Here is a 17110-nt window from a genome sequence, read left to right as displayed (position 1 = left end):
TTATGCAAGTTTTGTGTAGATAATTCTGTCCTGAGGGAAACTCAGGCAGGATTTAGAAGGAATTGCTCCACCACCGATCATCGATGCATCCTGTATAGATATGTCTGTCGTGGTGAACTTACATACGTAAACGCACCTTAATTCACAATTTTGAATTGTTAACTTCAATATAAGGTTCAACAAATAGTAGGTATCAGACGAGTAGTCGAAGTTGACGAGCAGCTGAGTAGTGGCCACATGCCACATAAAAGCACCAACCACGTATTGGTTTCTTGTGACTAAACAAGTTTGTTAGCAGGTATTTTGCCAAGCTCACAGCAATATGTGTGGCTGTCCCTTGCAAGCTGACAAGCAGCAGGTAACACGCCCAAAGTGAATGCAACGCTGCTTGAAACGTCTCCGAGAAGAGTTCTGAGAAGAGATTTCTTCGTCTACAAGTAGAAGGGCTGCAAATAACATTTGTCTTTGACCCTTTCACTCTTGGATCACACTGTTTTTAAAGCCCCATCAGTGGTGGATGAAACGGCATCTCAAATAGAGATGGCTGAAGTACAAGGACAGCAAATGATTATACTTTTAAACAGCTAACAGCTTGGGGGCAGTGCATTTTTTCACATGAAACTCAATCATAATTACAATCATAATGACAAAAAGATGAATGTGCACTGTGCCATCAAAATAGATATAATTCTTATATACATTTTTCACACCACACATTATTATCATTTCTCCTTTATTTTCTGATTTTTGTTTTATTTTGCTTATTTGGTCTCGAGTGCCGCCAGTGTTTCAGTCTATACCCATATCCCCGACGGTGATATTTTCTGTTTGTATCTGTCCCTCCCTGCCTCCGCTCGGTCCCGGACCGCCCTGGGTTCGCTCTGATGAGGTCCTCATTAGTCCCAGGAAAGAAGCCGTAAAGACGTTAGATTTTTTGGACCGTGTGATACCGCAGCTGGACAGAGCAGGTGTTCAAGTCTCTCTGGAACAGGGTAGCAGAGTTCGGGTAAGTTACCCACTGTTCAGTGCACTCTAAGCAGTGGCTGATTGAGGGGGCCACGGGCCCCTACAGTAGCCTGTGGGGACTGCTACCACTGCATTTAGCCAAAGACGGAGAAAGACAGAGAGAAATAATTCAGAGACATGTTTGGCGCAAAAGCCTGGTTTATATTGTATACGTGCAGGGTGTAGAGATGTAAACACACAGGCAGACAGTCGGACAACACAATTTCATACACACACAACCACACTGTACTGTACTATAGCCTGTAATGTGGACTGTACACAGCAAGGCCTTACATTTAGCAAGAATAAAATAATACGGGCTCAGACCCAAAGTTCATTGCTCAGTTTTTTGGTCCTATTGATAAACAGGCACAGATTCAAATGAGCAGAGGTTGTGGACAGACACGCAGCCTGATATCTGCACAGAGATGATCATGATAAAAAAAAAAAATGCCGTCATTCAACCCCGTCTCCTACAAATTATGTTTCGGTGCAACTAAACTGCAACAGCAAATGTGAGGAATTGTTGTTCATTTATGTTATTATCGTCATTGCAAACAACCACAATCATGTTGAATGAAATCCCAGAGGCCTCGGCAAAAAACAGCCTGTACTGTGTGTGTGAGCGCAGCGTCCTCGTGAATTTGTGGTGTCGGAGTTTGTGTCTCGTCCACTTAGCTCCTCTGCTGTGATGAAGCTGAACGACAAAGTGCTGTTGCTCAACACCACGGCTCAGGTGGTCCACGGTGTGGAGGTCTTTGAGGACAAGGCAGCAGGGACTGCTAAGATTGTAGCCTCCAACTACACAATTTCCGTCCTCTGTGATGGCTCCACCGCACTGACAGGTACACGCAACCTGAACCCCTAAGGCTAAAGGTAACCACAGAAACTGCGGCTCACACCATATTCCTCTGCTCTCCCTGATACAAAGATATTGCTTCACATATTCAGTGAAGTAAATATAGTCGGAATTGTTTTCCTTGACAATAGCAGCTATCTCCTTTCAGATGAGACGATAAAAGACATTAGTGGTCTTTTACACCCACATAGGTGTTTTCAGTCATTCCGGCTGATTGGATCTCTGCTCAGGTTGAAGGTGGGCAGAGCCATGTTGGGAATTATGTGTGGTGTCAAATTCGTCCAGCATTAACCAGTGCAGCAAAGCATAAAACTGGCCAGGACCAAGTGGAGCACCTGCGCATGGTTTATGTGGCATTTCCAGCAGGACTTAAAGTGAAGAGAAGGTCTCTGAACACAGAGCCACCGGGTAAGACCTCAAACACAACGTCCCATGGACTCCTGCTCCGCATTTGTAAAACGTTGCTGTCCAGTCTTTTATCTTACGTTGTTTGTTGCCTCACAGCTGTGAGACACAGTATGACGACTGCTGCTGACAGTACAACCGACTGCAACGCCACGAGTGAATGGTAAGCGCCGACGGCTGTAAACACAGATTACGCTTTCCTTCACCACATTTTTCATGTGGTAGGTTCTTTTAAGCTGAATAGATTTGCATCCTAAACACGAAAACTCAAATATCTACTTAAATGCACACAATGCTATCAGGAATATCACCTCGTCTTGAGCCTTACTTTCCTCGTCACATGGTCTTTAATGTCCCATTTTCCTTCTTTGCAGCGCTGGAACAGGTGTCATCTCCTGAAGCAGGCTCCCTTCCCTGCTTGCAGCATGCACCGACCCACCGCCCTTCACAACTGCCTGCACACAAAAGTCATGCAAATACCCTCTAGTGGATGGTCTCAAATGCTGGTTCCTGGAGGCCTACGCCAGAGCCTGAAGCCACCACAGTGACGTCATGGTGGAGGGATGGAGGTCAAAGATCTCCTGTTATGTTTCAAAATGAGAAGGAAGATCTAAGTTAAGGTAAGACTGGGTTTTGCAAACTTGCGCTCACGATGCACCTGGAAAGCTCAGGACTAGAAGTGAAACATTATCCACCCTAATATAAATGAATCTCGAGAACCTTTGCTACAACCTTCTATGGAACGGATCGTTGTTTTTCTCATCAGCAATTTTTGATTCATTTTAAAATGTTGAGTATTCCAACAAAGTTCCGTTTCTGTGTGCGTTTGCAGCTGCTTTCCCCTCAGGACTTCTGTCAGGACAGGTTCTGCAGTGCTCACGAGTTCTGTGGTGAGAAGAGCCAAGGTGGGGAAACTCGCTGCCTCTGCCGGGCCGGGTACAAATCGACAGGCACCTTTGGTGAGTCAGCTCTGAAACAACAGTCAACAGTCTCTCAACAGTCTGGATGGATTTCTCAGAGGTAGAGATTTTTCAGATTTATGGAACAACTGGTGCATTCACAGATCTCACAGCGAGAGGAGCAGAATAGATGATATTGGTCCAATACTTTACTTTTATTAAAAATCAAGTCGCATTTGGTTACTGCTGTGCTCTTCCATTGCACTCAGTAAAAAAGTGCAATATTTTAAGCTTTAATGGTAGAAAATATAGCTCCTATTCTTATTTTTATTTTACAGACTACAGCCGGTGTGTTTATTTGGCTTGCATGTAAACTTCATTAGGCTCAATGTAGAGTTTTCCACAAAATAATTTTAAGTCTGAGCTATTAATCTTCACAATCTTTTTTCATGCATTTCATCACATTAAGAATTAATGTTAAAGAATTTCAGAAATCAGAGTCCTTTAAGAAAATGATAATCCACCTAATAGATGTTTTTCAACGTTGTGCACTTTTGCATTCGTGCTGTTATGAGTTGTTTGGACAAAGGCTAAATCGTCTTAATGTTTTGTAATGGGTGTTCAGGCGAGCCAACGGTCTGCGGGCAGAAGTCTGCTTCGATAACACTGGCTAAATGTGTCTTGGAGGACAAAGGCATCGACTACTCTGTCTTACACCTCAATGACCAGGCCTGCAAAGGTGAAATGGACAACCTGACCCACATGGCGACATTCAACTTTGACAGTAGCAACCCTTGTGGTACAGTGGTCACGGTGGGTACCTTGTTTAGTATAATATTATAATATAATAATAATCTACAGTAACTGCTGCAGCCTAAATCTTTTATATTTATTCAGAAGAATCTAAAAATGAATGAACTGTTAGGTGCACCTGAATGTGCAGTAATGATGTCTGTGTGCACGTGTCCTCGTAGGCAAACAACAGCCAAATTATCGACAAGAACACCATCATGACACGGAACAGCTCCACGTTCGGCCTAATCCACCGTCGCGGCCTGGTGGATATTGACCTCCCCTGCTTTTACAGTCAGCTGGATGTCGAGAGCTTTGGTATCAACCTCAAACACAGGTATGGAGTATGTAGTTCCAGAGGTGTCACGTCTTTGTTACCAAGAGAAGGCAACTTGAGCTTAACTTGGTTTTTGAGTGCGGACTGAAGCCTAGTGTAGTTTGGACGTGTGTGAGTGGAAGACAGCTGAATTACGTGTTTGCGTTCCAGCTCTGCGATCCAGCAGGTTGTTTCTGGAGAATGGTATTACAGTCTCACCATGAAGGCCGACACCAGCCCCGACCGCATTCAACCTATGCAGTCAAGCGGTGACATTCAACTGGATGAGAAAATCTGGGTAGAGCTGAAGGCGGATGGGCTGGATGAAAAAACGGTTGTTGTGGTGACCGGCCCCTGCAGGGCAACCGATCGGCCTTCGCCAAGAGGAAGCCTGGGATAGGACCTCATCATCAAAGGGTGAGACACAAAGACACGCTCATGGCGATCAAACCTGTCTTTGTTGTTGCCGCCCACTCCCTGTCATGTCTGCCTTCCTGCCTTTGAGCAGCTGCCCTAGCCCTGCTGACCACACCGTGAAGGTGGAAGGCAGTGGACGGGCAACATCCAACTACTTCTCCTTCAACAAATTCCAGTTCTCTGGCAACACTGGTGACGTGTACTGGCACTGCAGAGTGGAGCTGCGTGTCAGGCAGGGTAATACGTGCACTCCGATATGCCCACTTCCTGAATATATTCATGTAAATGCGTAAATAAACATGTTAATAGTTATATAATACATCTGCACAAGAAGCAAGATATTTTCTATGGATAGCGTCAGTTGCTTTGGACGAAAACCCTGCCTGCATCCACTTGGCATGGACTTATTGAGTGAGTGCAACTCTCCTGCTGATTAATAGCATCAGTGCAAAAGTCCAGGTCATCGCTGTGCTGTGAAAACCAGTCATCAGTTTTCCATGAGCTAACAAAGAATACCTCTGTTTTCACCTTTGTGATATTGAATTTTTTTAAATTTCTCTGCCATTTTGGAGAAGACAGTTCTGTATTGCAGAAGGATTAACAACTAACCATGACTTGGATTTTGTGATCTTCCTCGGTTTTCACGGAGACTCGGGCCAACCAGCAAGCTCACGACACTAAATTACTCCTGTTTTTGGCTTTGCCCTGATGAAAAGTCTATGATCACTCATCTTTTGCTGTGAATCTATGCTAGCACATGTTGATGTAATGAGACACCCACACTGGTCTGCCGGGCGTCCCTTAGTGCCATTGGTGACAGTCCCATTGTGTTTCTGTACAGTTTTGCTGGAAAGGAAAAAGGACTGAATTTGCAGCTATTTGCAAGCATTCCTCTGACAAGATTTGGACAAAAACGCAAGGTCTTGCGAACAATGTGGGAATTGCTTGACGTTAAAACTTGCAACCCTCAGCCTGTGGCTTTAACAACACCAAACATGCTGTATGCTTTATGTTCTTTTATTATAATGATGTATGATAAATATAAAATGAAGTGGAATACTATACGAGTTTTGTGTTTTTTTTTTAAGTTAAACTCAGGGATAATGCAATCAAAGGCCTAATTCTTTCTGCTTTGTGCTACAGCCAGAGTATAGCCAGGTCCCATTTGAAATGTTCATAGCGGCTGTAGGACTAGCAGACGCTAACAACGAGCGCAAAAAAGCATGCTGAACCATATCCTGGGCAGCGAGGGACAGTGGATTTTGGCGCACCTGAGGGACTCGGCTGGCCTCTGTAAGTGTGGGTTATTGGAGGATAAGCTGATAAGAGACCAGCCGTTTGAACACACTAATAACCCAAAGGTCAGAGAGAAACTGCTGATGTCCCCCTAACAAACTAACTCTGGCAAAGGCTGTGGAAAATAGCTTTCCAGACCGAATATACGGCTAGATTAATATCTTGACCCCCGCCCTCCCAGCCCATGCTGATGATGCACACTGTAGGGCCGTCACCTGCTTCCTCCAAACTCAAGGTCCCCGTCCCTGAGGTGAACTTGGCCAGGTGCTAGGGCACACCAACCCACCGGACTCGCACCCCACCTGCAGCCCAGCCTGTCCTGCCAGGGGACAGAGGTGTCCGCACTGTGGCGAACAAAGCCATTTTGCCTAAAAAAAGTTGTGTGAGTTTCTGGAAACAATGTTTTATGTGTAGGTTGTCCAGTCTTTTTAGGATTCAGCTAATCTTCAGGTTTGCTGCAGGCATAACGCGACAGTTAGAAATTTTGGGAAGTGTGCTTGTTTAATTTTGCGTTGATGAGAAGATCAATACCGATCTCGCATATCTGTCCAGTAAATATAAGGCTATGGCTAGCAGCCGGTTAGCGTGTGGCTTTAACAACAACACTGTTTTATGATACTGTTTTACGACATTGTATAATTAATACAAAACATAAAATGTGTCGGAAGATTACATGAGCTTTGTGTTTTTTTTAAATCACACACCAGCAGAGGGACTAAGGACGATGATGCCCAGAGCAAGGGAGGAGGGACATTTGTTTCTAAGTAACGGGAGACTGTCAGAGGAGGGAACATAGAGCTGGATAAGTTATATGACACAGAGCTTTGGTCAGAAAGTTGCCAGAGCTCCGCCGCCTCTCCTCTCCTCCTCTCTCTCTGATGATGGAGGGAGCTGAACTCTGCTTCCCACAACTCAACACCTCCTGCAGGAAGCCAAAGCGTCCTCACTCCGACTCTGCGCTTATTTATATTATACTCTCCTTCATCTCTCTGCTCACCGTGACTCTCAACCTGCTGGTCATCATCTCCATCTCCCACTTCAAGTAACCACATCTTTCATCTGTTTTTAACACTGGTAGCTTTACAGGAACAAAAAATGATTGTAAGAGAATCAATAACTTTGTAAAAATGCTGTTTTTATCTGTTGGACTGATAATTGATACTACAAATAATGATAAGATGTTGCTCTCCACAGGCAGCTCCACACCCCCACCAGCTTCCTCCTCCTCTCTCTGTCTGTCTCAGATTTCTTCGTGGGGCTCCTCATGTTCTTTCACATTTTGGTATTAGACGGCTGCTGGTTCCTCAGTGACCTCATGTGTATTCTGAATTATGTTTTAGGCTTCATTGTTACGTCTTCCTCGGTAGGAACCATGGTTCTCTTATCTGTTGACCGCTATGTGTCCATTTGTGACCCTCTGCATTACCCCACCAAAGTCACTGTGAAAAGGGTTCAGATCAGTGTTTGTCTGTGTTGGATCTGTTCTCTTTTTTTTCTCAGCATGCAGATCAAGGATAACACGCACAATTCCTGTGCTGGAGAGTGTGTGATTATGGCAAATTTTATTGAACAAGTTGCAGATCTTATTCTGACCTTCATTATTCCCATTTCCGTCATCATAGTTCTGTATCTGAGAGTGTTTGTGGTGGCTGTGTCCCAGGCTCGTGCCATGCGCTCTCACGTTGCAGCCGTCGCACTGCGGCGTTCAGTGAAAGTAACTGCCAAGAAATCTGAGCTGAAAGCAGCCAGGACTCTTGGTGTGGTTGTAGTCGTGTTTCTAATATGTCTCTGCCCATATTACTGTTTCACACTTACAGGCCAGGACACCTTACTCAATCCTTTATCTGCTGCATTTGTAATATATGTGTACTATTTCAACTCCTGTCTAAACCCTGTGATCTATGCCCTTTTCTATCCCTGGTTTAGAAAATCTATTAAACTCATTGTTACCCTTCAAGTGCTGAAGCCAGGCTCCAGTGAGGCCAAGATCCTGTAAGGAGACACTGTGGAGACACTGAAATAAGGCCTTTACTGTGTTGAGGAAATGTGTTCGGACATGTAAACGTGGAATCAGCCATTTAAATGACAATCTGCATTACCCTCTGCTATTCATTGGCACTTTCACATTAGTAGTTTCTATGCTTCCTCTCTTGTTGTGAAGTCGGTGAAATTGACTTTAAAGTTATGGGTATTTAGATTATTAATGAATGATGAATATCATAATCCCATTGCAGTGATTTGACTTATGTACCCTGCTTTTTATATTATAATGTGTGATTCCTATACATTACATGCATGTTTCTAGAAAGAGTACAACAGATGTAAGCTGCTCAAAGGAGTTTGTTAATTTCCTTTATTAAAAATCCTATTATTTAAAAAAAAAAAAAATTACATCCATTATGTTGTTGGTCAAATTGACTCGCACTGTTTGTACAGTCACGGGCAAGCACACTATTGGTTCATATCAGTAAAACTTTATTATGGTTTGTCAGACAATACTCTTTAACAACTTTTTAATAAATATTTCTCTCCTCACAATTTATTACCTTTTTGATAACACACTTCTGTTACAGCAATGCAGGGATTTTCATTTTATGAAGTGGTCCTTATTTTTCTTTTAATATGTAAAGGTCAGTCGACTTAGGCCCTCTTCATATCTGGCAGTAACATGCGTCTTGGGTGATCCAATCACAAGCGGACAGCTCAAAGTACAGGTGTAAATGCACCCAAAATGCATTGCGGACGCATTGAGATCCGATTGCTCAGACCACATTCGGAGGTGGACTGGGCCACGTATGGCCACGTTCTTCTAGCAGTATGTACGCAAATGTGTCTTTGGCCACATTGAAGAACCTCCTACTCAACTGACGTCCTCTGCGTTAGCGGACGCACATATTCATTCATTTCAGACAACTAACGGAAAGCCGTAAAAATTGCTTAAGCTGGCTTTGTCCACGACGTCTGAAAATTTCCAAAAAGCCCATAGAGATATTTTACCAGTGTGTCAAACATCTTGGGCAACTTGGTTTGCCTGGAACACGCCAAGGAATAGACCCAGTATGTATTACTTTGATTTCGTCTCCTTCTTTTAATTTCTGGCAGACCAGGTACGGGAAGTGCTTTGCTGCCTACCTCCGGCTAAAAACAACAACTCACTTGGTCCTTGCAAACCGGACGACGTATGTTTTTTTTTTTTCTTTTTGTATATGGAGCGGGGAGGTCAGATCCGATCACAAGCGGTCATTTGAGAAGCATGTGGAGACGCACTCAAATGCCAGATGTGAACTGATGTACTTAGAGCCGTCCACTTGTGATCAGATCACTCGAGACACATGTTAATGCCAGGTGTGAAAGGGGTCTTACACTCACTGTAGATACGATCCCACAGTTTTCGTCGATACTGTCCCTTACTTTTTCATTATTCTCCACAAGTTATTACAACAAGTCACCTTTTAGCCTCGGTCTCTGGCAAAATCTGTGGACGCATTGACATATATGGGACAACACCGTTTGAATCTGTCAGACCAATCAGAGGCAGTCAACACAGTAAAACCAGGCATAACAACAATGTACATCACAGACAGCTTTTTTTAATTTTGTGTCTGCTCAACTGTTCCGCAACACATCTGTAGTGTAAACGTAAGATTATGACCCTAAATTAGGAAAAGTCAAGGTATTTCAGGGAGGAAAAGAGGGTAACCCGTACTTCAGACAACTCAAAAACTGAAATTTGTCGAATTGACCCTGAACATAATAGAAGCCAAAGCAGAGTACCGCCCCACACCCCTGTAGCTCAGTACTGGAAGCAACACGTTACCTGCAATTGTCCTCGACTCAAATCCAGACCTGACCCGTACCTGTAAAGTTAATTAAACACATGAGCTACACACTCAATCACTTTAAAACCCCAGATCCAAATCCAAATTGTATTTACGCAGGGCTTGCATGATGTCTGGTGTGAGGCCGTTTTGCATAATGTGCTATCCCGTTCAGATGTCTACAACAGATTGTCCGGGCCGGTTTTTTCACGGCCTGTATCCCCTGACGCGTTGGAAGTGATTTCTGCATCACTGGAGACATGCTGGGGAGGAGGAACTATTTTGATTAGCAGCATCTCACGCAGGCTAATTTTCTGCCGTCCTCGTGTTAAGGTGAAAGTATCAGCCGTACCATTGAAACGTGAAAGCTCGGCTGAGCCTTTCTTAGTAATTTACAGATTAGAGACAAAACAGACACTCAAAGTTGTCCTTTAAAGATACGTACCAAATTTGAGAGGGAGGGTGACAGCACCCTTACACAGTACTACCATGATCCTGTAGAATTTTGGTGTGATTGTTGGAACCTGAGCAGAAGCGAACCAGCGAGGCTTTTCTGTTATTAGCATTCATTCTTCTTATTTGACCTGGTTGCTGCAATATGTCTTGCAACTATAGCACAAATAATATCCACCTAAAACTAACACTAACAACTCGCCAATAAGAGAGCTTGAATGTGTGGGTTCTTTAAATTTAGGACAGAACCATTTTAGCTCTTACCCCCTGCACCCAGTCTTTATGCTAGACTAAGCCGGCCTCCTGGCGTGAGCTCTAAAGTTAAGGCCACCCATGGGACCGTTATCAAACATTTTCAGATTACGCTTGATAGTCAGACCGAATTATTATGGAAGTCGTGGGCTGCCAGCAATACAATAATTTAATCCAATAGGAAGCTGCTAGTTGCTGTCTATGTTTGTTTTGGTTAAAGAACATTTGTTTGTCGCCTACTGCAGGACCTCCAGTGGTTAGCGACCAGTTGTTCAATGTGTTGTCTGGTGTACGTTCGCAGTCGGTGTAATCTACTCAGTCGTACAGTTAATGCTCCTTCCTGAGGGTCCAAGACAAAAATAATCCGTGCAAGTTGGTGGAAACAATCTTTCCATGTGGTTTTCTCCACTCTGTAGGGTTCAGTTAGTTTTCAGGTTTGTGATAAGCTTAAAGCAACAGCGTGAGATTTCAGGAAAAAAAGGTAAATATAAGGCTACATCTAGCAACCGGTTGGTTTGTGGCCTTAACAACACTAAGATATGCCGTATGCTTTGTGCACCTCTATTGGGATAATCTATAATCAATAAAAACGTGTTGAAAGATTACATGAGTTTTGGATTTTATTTCCAGTTGTGCAAAAATTAAAACGTAACCACACACCAGCAGAGGGACTAAGGACGATGATGCCCAGAGCAAGGGAGGAGGGACATTTGTTTCTAAGTAACAGGAGACTGTCAGAGGAGGGAACATAGAGCTGGATAAGTTATATGACACAGAGCTTTGGTCAGAAAGTTGCCAGAGCTCAGCCGCCTCTCCTCTCCTCCTCTCTCTCTGATGATGGAGGGAGCTGAACTCTGCTTCCCACAACTCAACACCTCCTGCAGGAAGCCAAAGCGTCCTCACTCCGACTCTGCGCTTATTTATATTATACTCTCCTTCATCTCTCTGCTCACCGTGACTCTCAACCTGCTGGTCATCATCTCCATCTCCCACTTCAAGTAACCACATCTTTCATCTGTTTTTAACACTGGTATCTTTACAGGAACAAAAAATGATTGTGAGAGAATCAGGAAGTTTTTTAAAAATGCTGTTTTTATCTGTTGGACTGATAATTGATACTACAAATAATGATAAGATGTTGCTCTCCACAGGCAGCTCCACACCCCCACCAGCTTCCTCCTCCTCTCTCTGTCTGTCTCAGATTTCTTCGTGGGGCTCCTCATGTTCTTTCACATTTTGGTATTAGACGGCTGCTGGTTCCTCAGTGACCTCATGTGTGTTCTTTATTATTTTTTAGGCTTCATTGTTACGTCTTCCTCGGTAGGAACCATGGTTCTCATATCTGTTGACCGCTATGTGGCCATTTGTGACCCTCTGCATTACCCCACCAAAGTCACTGTGAAAAGGGTTCAGATCAGTGTTTCACTATGTTGGATCTGTTCTCTCTTCTACAACACTGCACTGATCAAGGATAACTTTAAACAACAAGACACGTACATTTCCTGTGCTGGAGAGTGTGCGATTATCTTTAACTCTATCGAACAAGTTGCAGATCTTATTCTGACCTTCATTATTCCCATTTCTGTCATCATAGTTCTGTATCTGAGAGTGTTTGTGGTGGCTGTGTCCCAGGCTCGTGCCATGCGCTCTCACGTTGCAGCCGTCGCACTGCGGCGTTCAGTGAAAGTAACTGCCAAGAAATCTGAGCTGAAAGCAGCCAGGACTCTTGGTGTGGTTGTAGTCGTTTTTCTAATATGTCTCTGCCCATATTACTGTTTCACAATTACAGGCCAGGACACCTTACTCAGTGCTTCATCTGCTACATTCGTAATATGTCTGTTCTATTTCAACTCCTGTCTAAACCCTGTGATCTATGCCCTTTTCTATCCCTGGTTTAGAAAATCTATTAAACTCATTGTTACCCTTCAAGTGCTGAAGCCAGGCTCCAGTGAGGCCAAGATCCTGTAGGGAGACACTGTGGAGACACTGAAATACTGTGTTGAGGAAATGTGTTTGGACATGCAAACGTGGAATCAGCCATTTAAATGACCTTAACATCAGGCCAGATACATTTTTTAAACCAACATACTACAGAGATATTCGGTGGATTATCTAAATAAGATGGTCTCTACAAACAGAACAGTCATTTCTTCACTTTGAGTCAGTGGATTATAAAAGTCTAAATATTTTTGAAAAGTGAAAACATGCTCATTTTCATGTATTGTGACAGAAATAGTTACCCTCTGCTATTTCACATTAGTAGTGTCTATGCTTCCTCTCTTGTTGTGAAGTCGGTGAAATTGAAGTTATGGGTATTTAGATGATTCATGGATGATGAATATCATTATCCCATTGCAGTGATTTGACTTATGTACCCATCTTTTTATATGATAAAGTATGATTACCAAACTGTGTAAACTGCTGGTCGTTTTTCTCAGTATATAGGGGGTTACATTACAACACAGAGGTGGAGCTGGTGGAGCTGGTTACGTCCTAATTAACTACTGTATACTATAAAAAAATATACATTCCCTCTGTGTCAAATGGACACGCACTGTTTGTCCATTCACAAACAGGCACCCAGTCTGTTCATATCATTAAAACGTTATAATGGTTTGTCAGAGAATTCAGAAAGAAGGCCTTTACTGTGTTGAATTACTACTTATACTTCCTCTCCAACAATCTGTAATGCAGGGATTTTCGCTTTCTACTTTTTCATTTTTACCTAGTTTTTCTTTTATTATGTAAAGGTCAGTTTACTTTACTCATTGTAGATCTGATTCCAGAGTTTCTGTAAATATAATCCCCTTACATTGTTTTTTATATACAGATGAAACAAACAAAAAACAATCTGCTCATCCAATTCTCAGAAAGACTGAATTAGCACAGAGCTACTAGCATAGATATAGAGTCGTTTACCTGTCCGTGACTTATCAGATATAAATCTAGTTAATTGTCCCCTTTAACCATTCAATTTACTGTACAAAAGCATAATCTCCATGGCAGGAATCCTGTGGGCCTGTTCAATGATTTACAAACAGAACAGAGTCATGAAAATCAGTCGTTTGTTGTTTGGGCTTTGTTCGACAGCCGGGCTGCATCACACTCTACTGGCCACTGGTAACCCTACATATCCAGAGCACAATTTAGTTACGGAGTTGGTAATTTGAAGTAGAATTCAAAGTTTAACTCTAAAAGGGAGAAACCTACTGTGAAAAATGTACTTTTTCTGTGTTCCACTTATTTTGTTCTCGTCTGCCATGTCTCTCTCAACTAAGTAATGTTTTTCTCTTTAGTGCCACCTTGTGGACCATTTCCTGTTTTGTTTTGATGTCGTTAACTCTCCTCATTTCAGATTCACACTCCCTGCCCTCCTGTGTTTCCCGCCTTTGTGATTGTCTGTCCCATTCTAATGTGTTGCACCTGTGTCCAATTGTCTCCCCCTTTCCCTGTGTATTTAGTCTCAGTGTTCCCTTCCCTCTGTGCCAGTTCGTCTTTGTTCTTTGTGGCAAGCGTTCCGGCCTTCTCAAAGTGATAGTGTTCCTGGTTTTCGTTAGTTTGCCCGGCTTTGACCGTGTCCTCTGCTCAGCCCTTTTGCAATTGTCGCTTCATCCATCTGCCATTTGCCGAGCTGATCTCCAGTAAAGATGCTGATTTTTGTGAAACCCTGAACTGTGTCCTGAGTGGTGCTTTCGAGTCCAATTGTTTTGTGTTACCAGTGCAACACTTGTCAAAGTTATTTTTCAAGAAGTACTACTTATGTTTTACGCCTTTTTGGACTCCTTCTTTCATTGCCGTGTATCAGGCTGGATCTGAGTGGGGATTGAACCCTCTTCATACACACAAGTGTTGCCATAAATCCCCCCCCCCACCCCCCATCAGACAGTCAGGTGGAAGCACACATTTCTGATTGGCTGTCAAGGCACCACCTAAAGCTCAACCCGCGCAGGACTGAACTTCTGTTCCTCCAGGGGAAAGGGTCCCCTCACCAAGTTCTGTCTTTCACCATTGACAACACCTTGGTGGCGCCAACTCAGACAGCGAAGAACCTGCGAGTGACTCCGGATGATAAACTGGGGTCCTCAGCAAGCATTGCAGCAGTAGGTCCTGTAGATTCCTCCTTTTTATAAGGTCAGGAGGATTCGCCCACTTCCTCACCAAGAAGGTAGTCCAGGTGCTCAGCCAGATTCCCGTCATTGCCCTCCTGGACAACTGCTGCCATCTGCCATCACACCTCTGTAGCTAATCCAGAATGCTGCAGAATTCCATGGCTGTCAGCCGTAAGTTTTCTCACAGCACTCCTCTCCTCCATTGACGACACCGGCTCCTTATGGCTGCTTGAATCCAGTTTAAAACTCTGGTGCTGGCCTACAGGGCAGAGAAAGGATCTGCTCTTTCCCGCCTCCAAGCCATGGTCAAACCCCACACCCCGACCCGACCACTACAACTACAGGAAATTCCGTCCTGCGGTACCAACTTCCACTCTTTTGGAAATGCTTTACACACGATTTTTTAACCTGGCTACAGGAATATCTAGGTGTGACAAATCTATGTGCTCCTCTGAAGCCCTTTCCTCTTGCATATTTTACTACTGTGCAGTGTGAGAAAATACAATTACTTTTGCTGTGAGATTTATCGGCCTGAAATGATTAAATGTTAAATGAGGGAGGACCATGATATACACTGAGTGGGACATTTTACTCTTGAAAACGGAACTTAACAGTCCTCTCTGATAGAGAAACTATGCTATGGAGACTTCTACTACCGTGCAATGGGGTTGATGACCCTACTGTCCCATACCTGAGACTGTCTCTGTAGGGGACACATAAACATGCCAGGGCAGCATTTTATCATAGTCATGAACATCAGAAATGCTTCAGTGACCTGTGGACCGAGAACTGTGTATTGTAATGAAGCCTCCAGAGCTAACACTACGAGTGAGCTAGTAAGGTGTTATGATACTCACCAGCGGTGGCCTAAATGTTAGAGAAGTGAGCTTGTGACCTTAGAGTGGCCAGTTTGATCCTCGGGACCCCTCATTACCACCACTGCGGTGCCCTCGAGCAACGCCGTTAACCAATCTGTGGAGATGCTCAGTGGCCAACGCGTCCGTACAACCGTTGTTGTACTGGGCGGCTTCCAGGTCTGACTGTGTCTAATTGAGTGTCAACAGAGCCTTCTTAAAAAAAAGAAAAAAGGGGATAGCTCATGCTACTCCCAGCATGCCCATACCAAGTTACATCAGCGAGAAAGAGAGAGAAACAGAGGCAGGAGATATGGTAGGAGGAGAAACACCTAGAGAGAGGTCAGTATATCAGAGAGCTCTGGCCGGAGAGTTGCCAGAGCTCAGCAGCTTCTCCTCTTTCTAATGACGGAGACCATGGAGGGAGCTGAGCTCTGCTTTCCACAACTCAACACCTCCTGCAGGAAGCCAGAGCCTCCTCACTCTGACTCTCTGCTTATTTACATTCTGATGTCTATCATCTCTCTACTCACTGTGACTCTCAACTTGCTTGTCATCATCTCCATCTCTCACTTCAGGCACATAACCTTCACTAAATTTACAGTTGGTTGCTAGTCTACTATCTTTGATATATTGTGGTTTTTAATCATTATTGCTGTTTTCACAATTACTGTTGATGATGATAATATTGGTGATAGCGTTCAGAATTTATATTTTCTCATTGCAGGCAGCTCCACACCCCCACCAACCTCCTCCTCCTGTCCCTGGCTGTCTCAGATTTCCTTGTAGGCCTCTTAGTGATACCAGGCGAGATACTCATGACAGTGACCTGCTGGATCCTGGGGGACGTAATGTGCGCTGTATTACATGTTACCTGTCATCGTAATCTCTGCCTCCGTAGGAAGCATGGTTCTCATATCTGTTGACCGCTATGTGGCCATTTGTGACCCTCTGCATTACCCCACCAAAGTCACTCCAAAAATCGGTACAATATGTGTTTTCCTGTGTTGGATCTATTCTGCTATCTATAGCGTTATCCTTCTATATGACAGCCTGAAGCAACCAGGCAGGTATAAATCCTGTAATGGGGAATGTGTGGTCAACATTACAGGAGCTATTGATCTTGCTGTCGCTTTCATTACCCCCATTACTGTCATTGTAATTCTGTACGCGAGAGTGTTCATGGTGGCTTTGTCTCAGGCTCGTGCCATGAAGTCCCACATTGCATCTTGCTCTCTCAAGCATTTGCAGACTGTGAAAGTTAAAAAATCCGAGATAAAAGCAGCTAAGACACTTGGTATTCTTATAGCTGTGTTTCTGATGTGTTACTCTCCATATTACTGTGTCTCTCTCACAGGCCACGACATCTTGATTGGTTCTTCAACTGAGGCCTTTATGATTTTTCTGATGTGTTTTAATTCCTTTCTCAACCCCATCATCTATGCCCTTTTCTACCCCTGGTTTAAAAGAAGTACTAGACTTATTGTTACATTACAGATACTGCAGGCTGACTCCCGTGACGCCAACCTCATGTGAAGAGCCTGACCCTGACATACTGTGCAGGGATGGACACAGAGGAAGATTTTGGCTGACAGCGAAAACCATGGATTACTTGTGGCCATAGACTAAACGTGT

At 43.7% G+C, this 17110-nt stretch overlaps 3 protein-coding genes and 1 pseudogene across 3 annotated transcripts; all 4 read left to right on the top strand.

The window, feature by feature from the left end:
• Positions 1 to 322: 322 nt before the first annotated feature.
• On the top strand, positions 323 to 5560 carry LOC120801690 (annotated as a pseudogene).
• Positions 5561 to 6867: 1307 nt separating this feature from the next.
• On the top strand, positions 6868 to 7985 carry LOC120801810 (trace amine-associated receptor 13c-like). Its single transcript, XM_040149067.1, has 2 exons — positions 6868 to 7031; positions 7184 to 7985. The coding sequence occupies exons 1-2, from the start codon at positions 6868 to 6870 to the stop codon at positions 7983 to 7985; spliced, it is 966 nt and encodes a 321-aa protein (XP_040005001.1).
• A 3361-nt stretch (positions 7986 to 11346) lies between these two features.
• LOC120801091 (trace amine-associated receptor 13c-like) lies at positions 11347 to 12480 on the top strand. The gene is made up of 2 exons (XM_040147629.1): positions 11347 to 11510; positions 11664 to 12480. The coding sequence occupies exons 1-2, from the start codon at positions 11347 to 11349 to the stop codon at positions 12478 to 12480; spliced, it is 981 nt and encodes a 326-aa protein (XP_040003563.1).
• A 1532-nt stretch (positions 12481 to 14012) lies between these two features.
• On the top strand, positions 14013 to 17100 carry LOC120801092 (trace amine-associated receptor 8a-like). Its single transcript, XM_040147630.1, is given in 3 exon segments — positions 14013 to 15817; positions 16203 to 16325; positions 16327 to 17100. Coding segments are annotated over 3 exon segments (891 nt in total). The 5' UTR covers positions 14013 to 15734; the 3' UTR covers positions 17012 to 17100.
• The last annotated feature ends 10 nt before the right edge of the window (positions 17101 to 17110 follow it).

Source organism: Xiphias gladius, chromosome 16, assembly GCF_016859285.1.
Source record: "Xiphias gladius isolate SHS-SW01 ecotype Sanya breed wild chromosome 16, ASM1685928v1, whole genome shotgun sequence".
Classification (NCBI taxonomy): domain Eukaryota; kingdom Metazoa; phylum Chordata; class Actinopteri; order Istiophoriformes; family Xiphiidae; genus Xiphias; species Xiphias gladius.
This window is presented reverse-complemented; position numbering and strand designations above follow the sequence as displayed.

Excerpts from the sequence above, each read along its gene's own strand:
- LOC120801810 (XM_040149067.1), top strand. The coding sequence starts at position 6,868 with ATGATGGAGGGAGCTGAACTCTGCTTCCCACAACTCAACACCTCCTGC. Across the intron at positions 7,032-7,183 it reads ATCTCCATCTCCCACTTCAA|GCAGCTCCACACCCCCACCA; the intron begins GTAACCACATCT and ends TGCTCTCCACAG.
- LOC120801091 (XM_040147629.1), top strand. The coding sequence starts at position 11,347 with ATGATGGAGGGAGCTGAACTCTGCTTCCCACAACTCAACACCTCCTGC. Across the intron at positions 11,511-11,663 it reads ATCTCCATCTCCCACTTCAA|GCAGCTCCACACCCCCACCA; the intron begins GTAACCACATCT and ends TGCTCTCCACAG.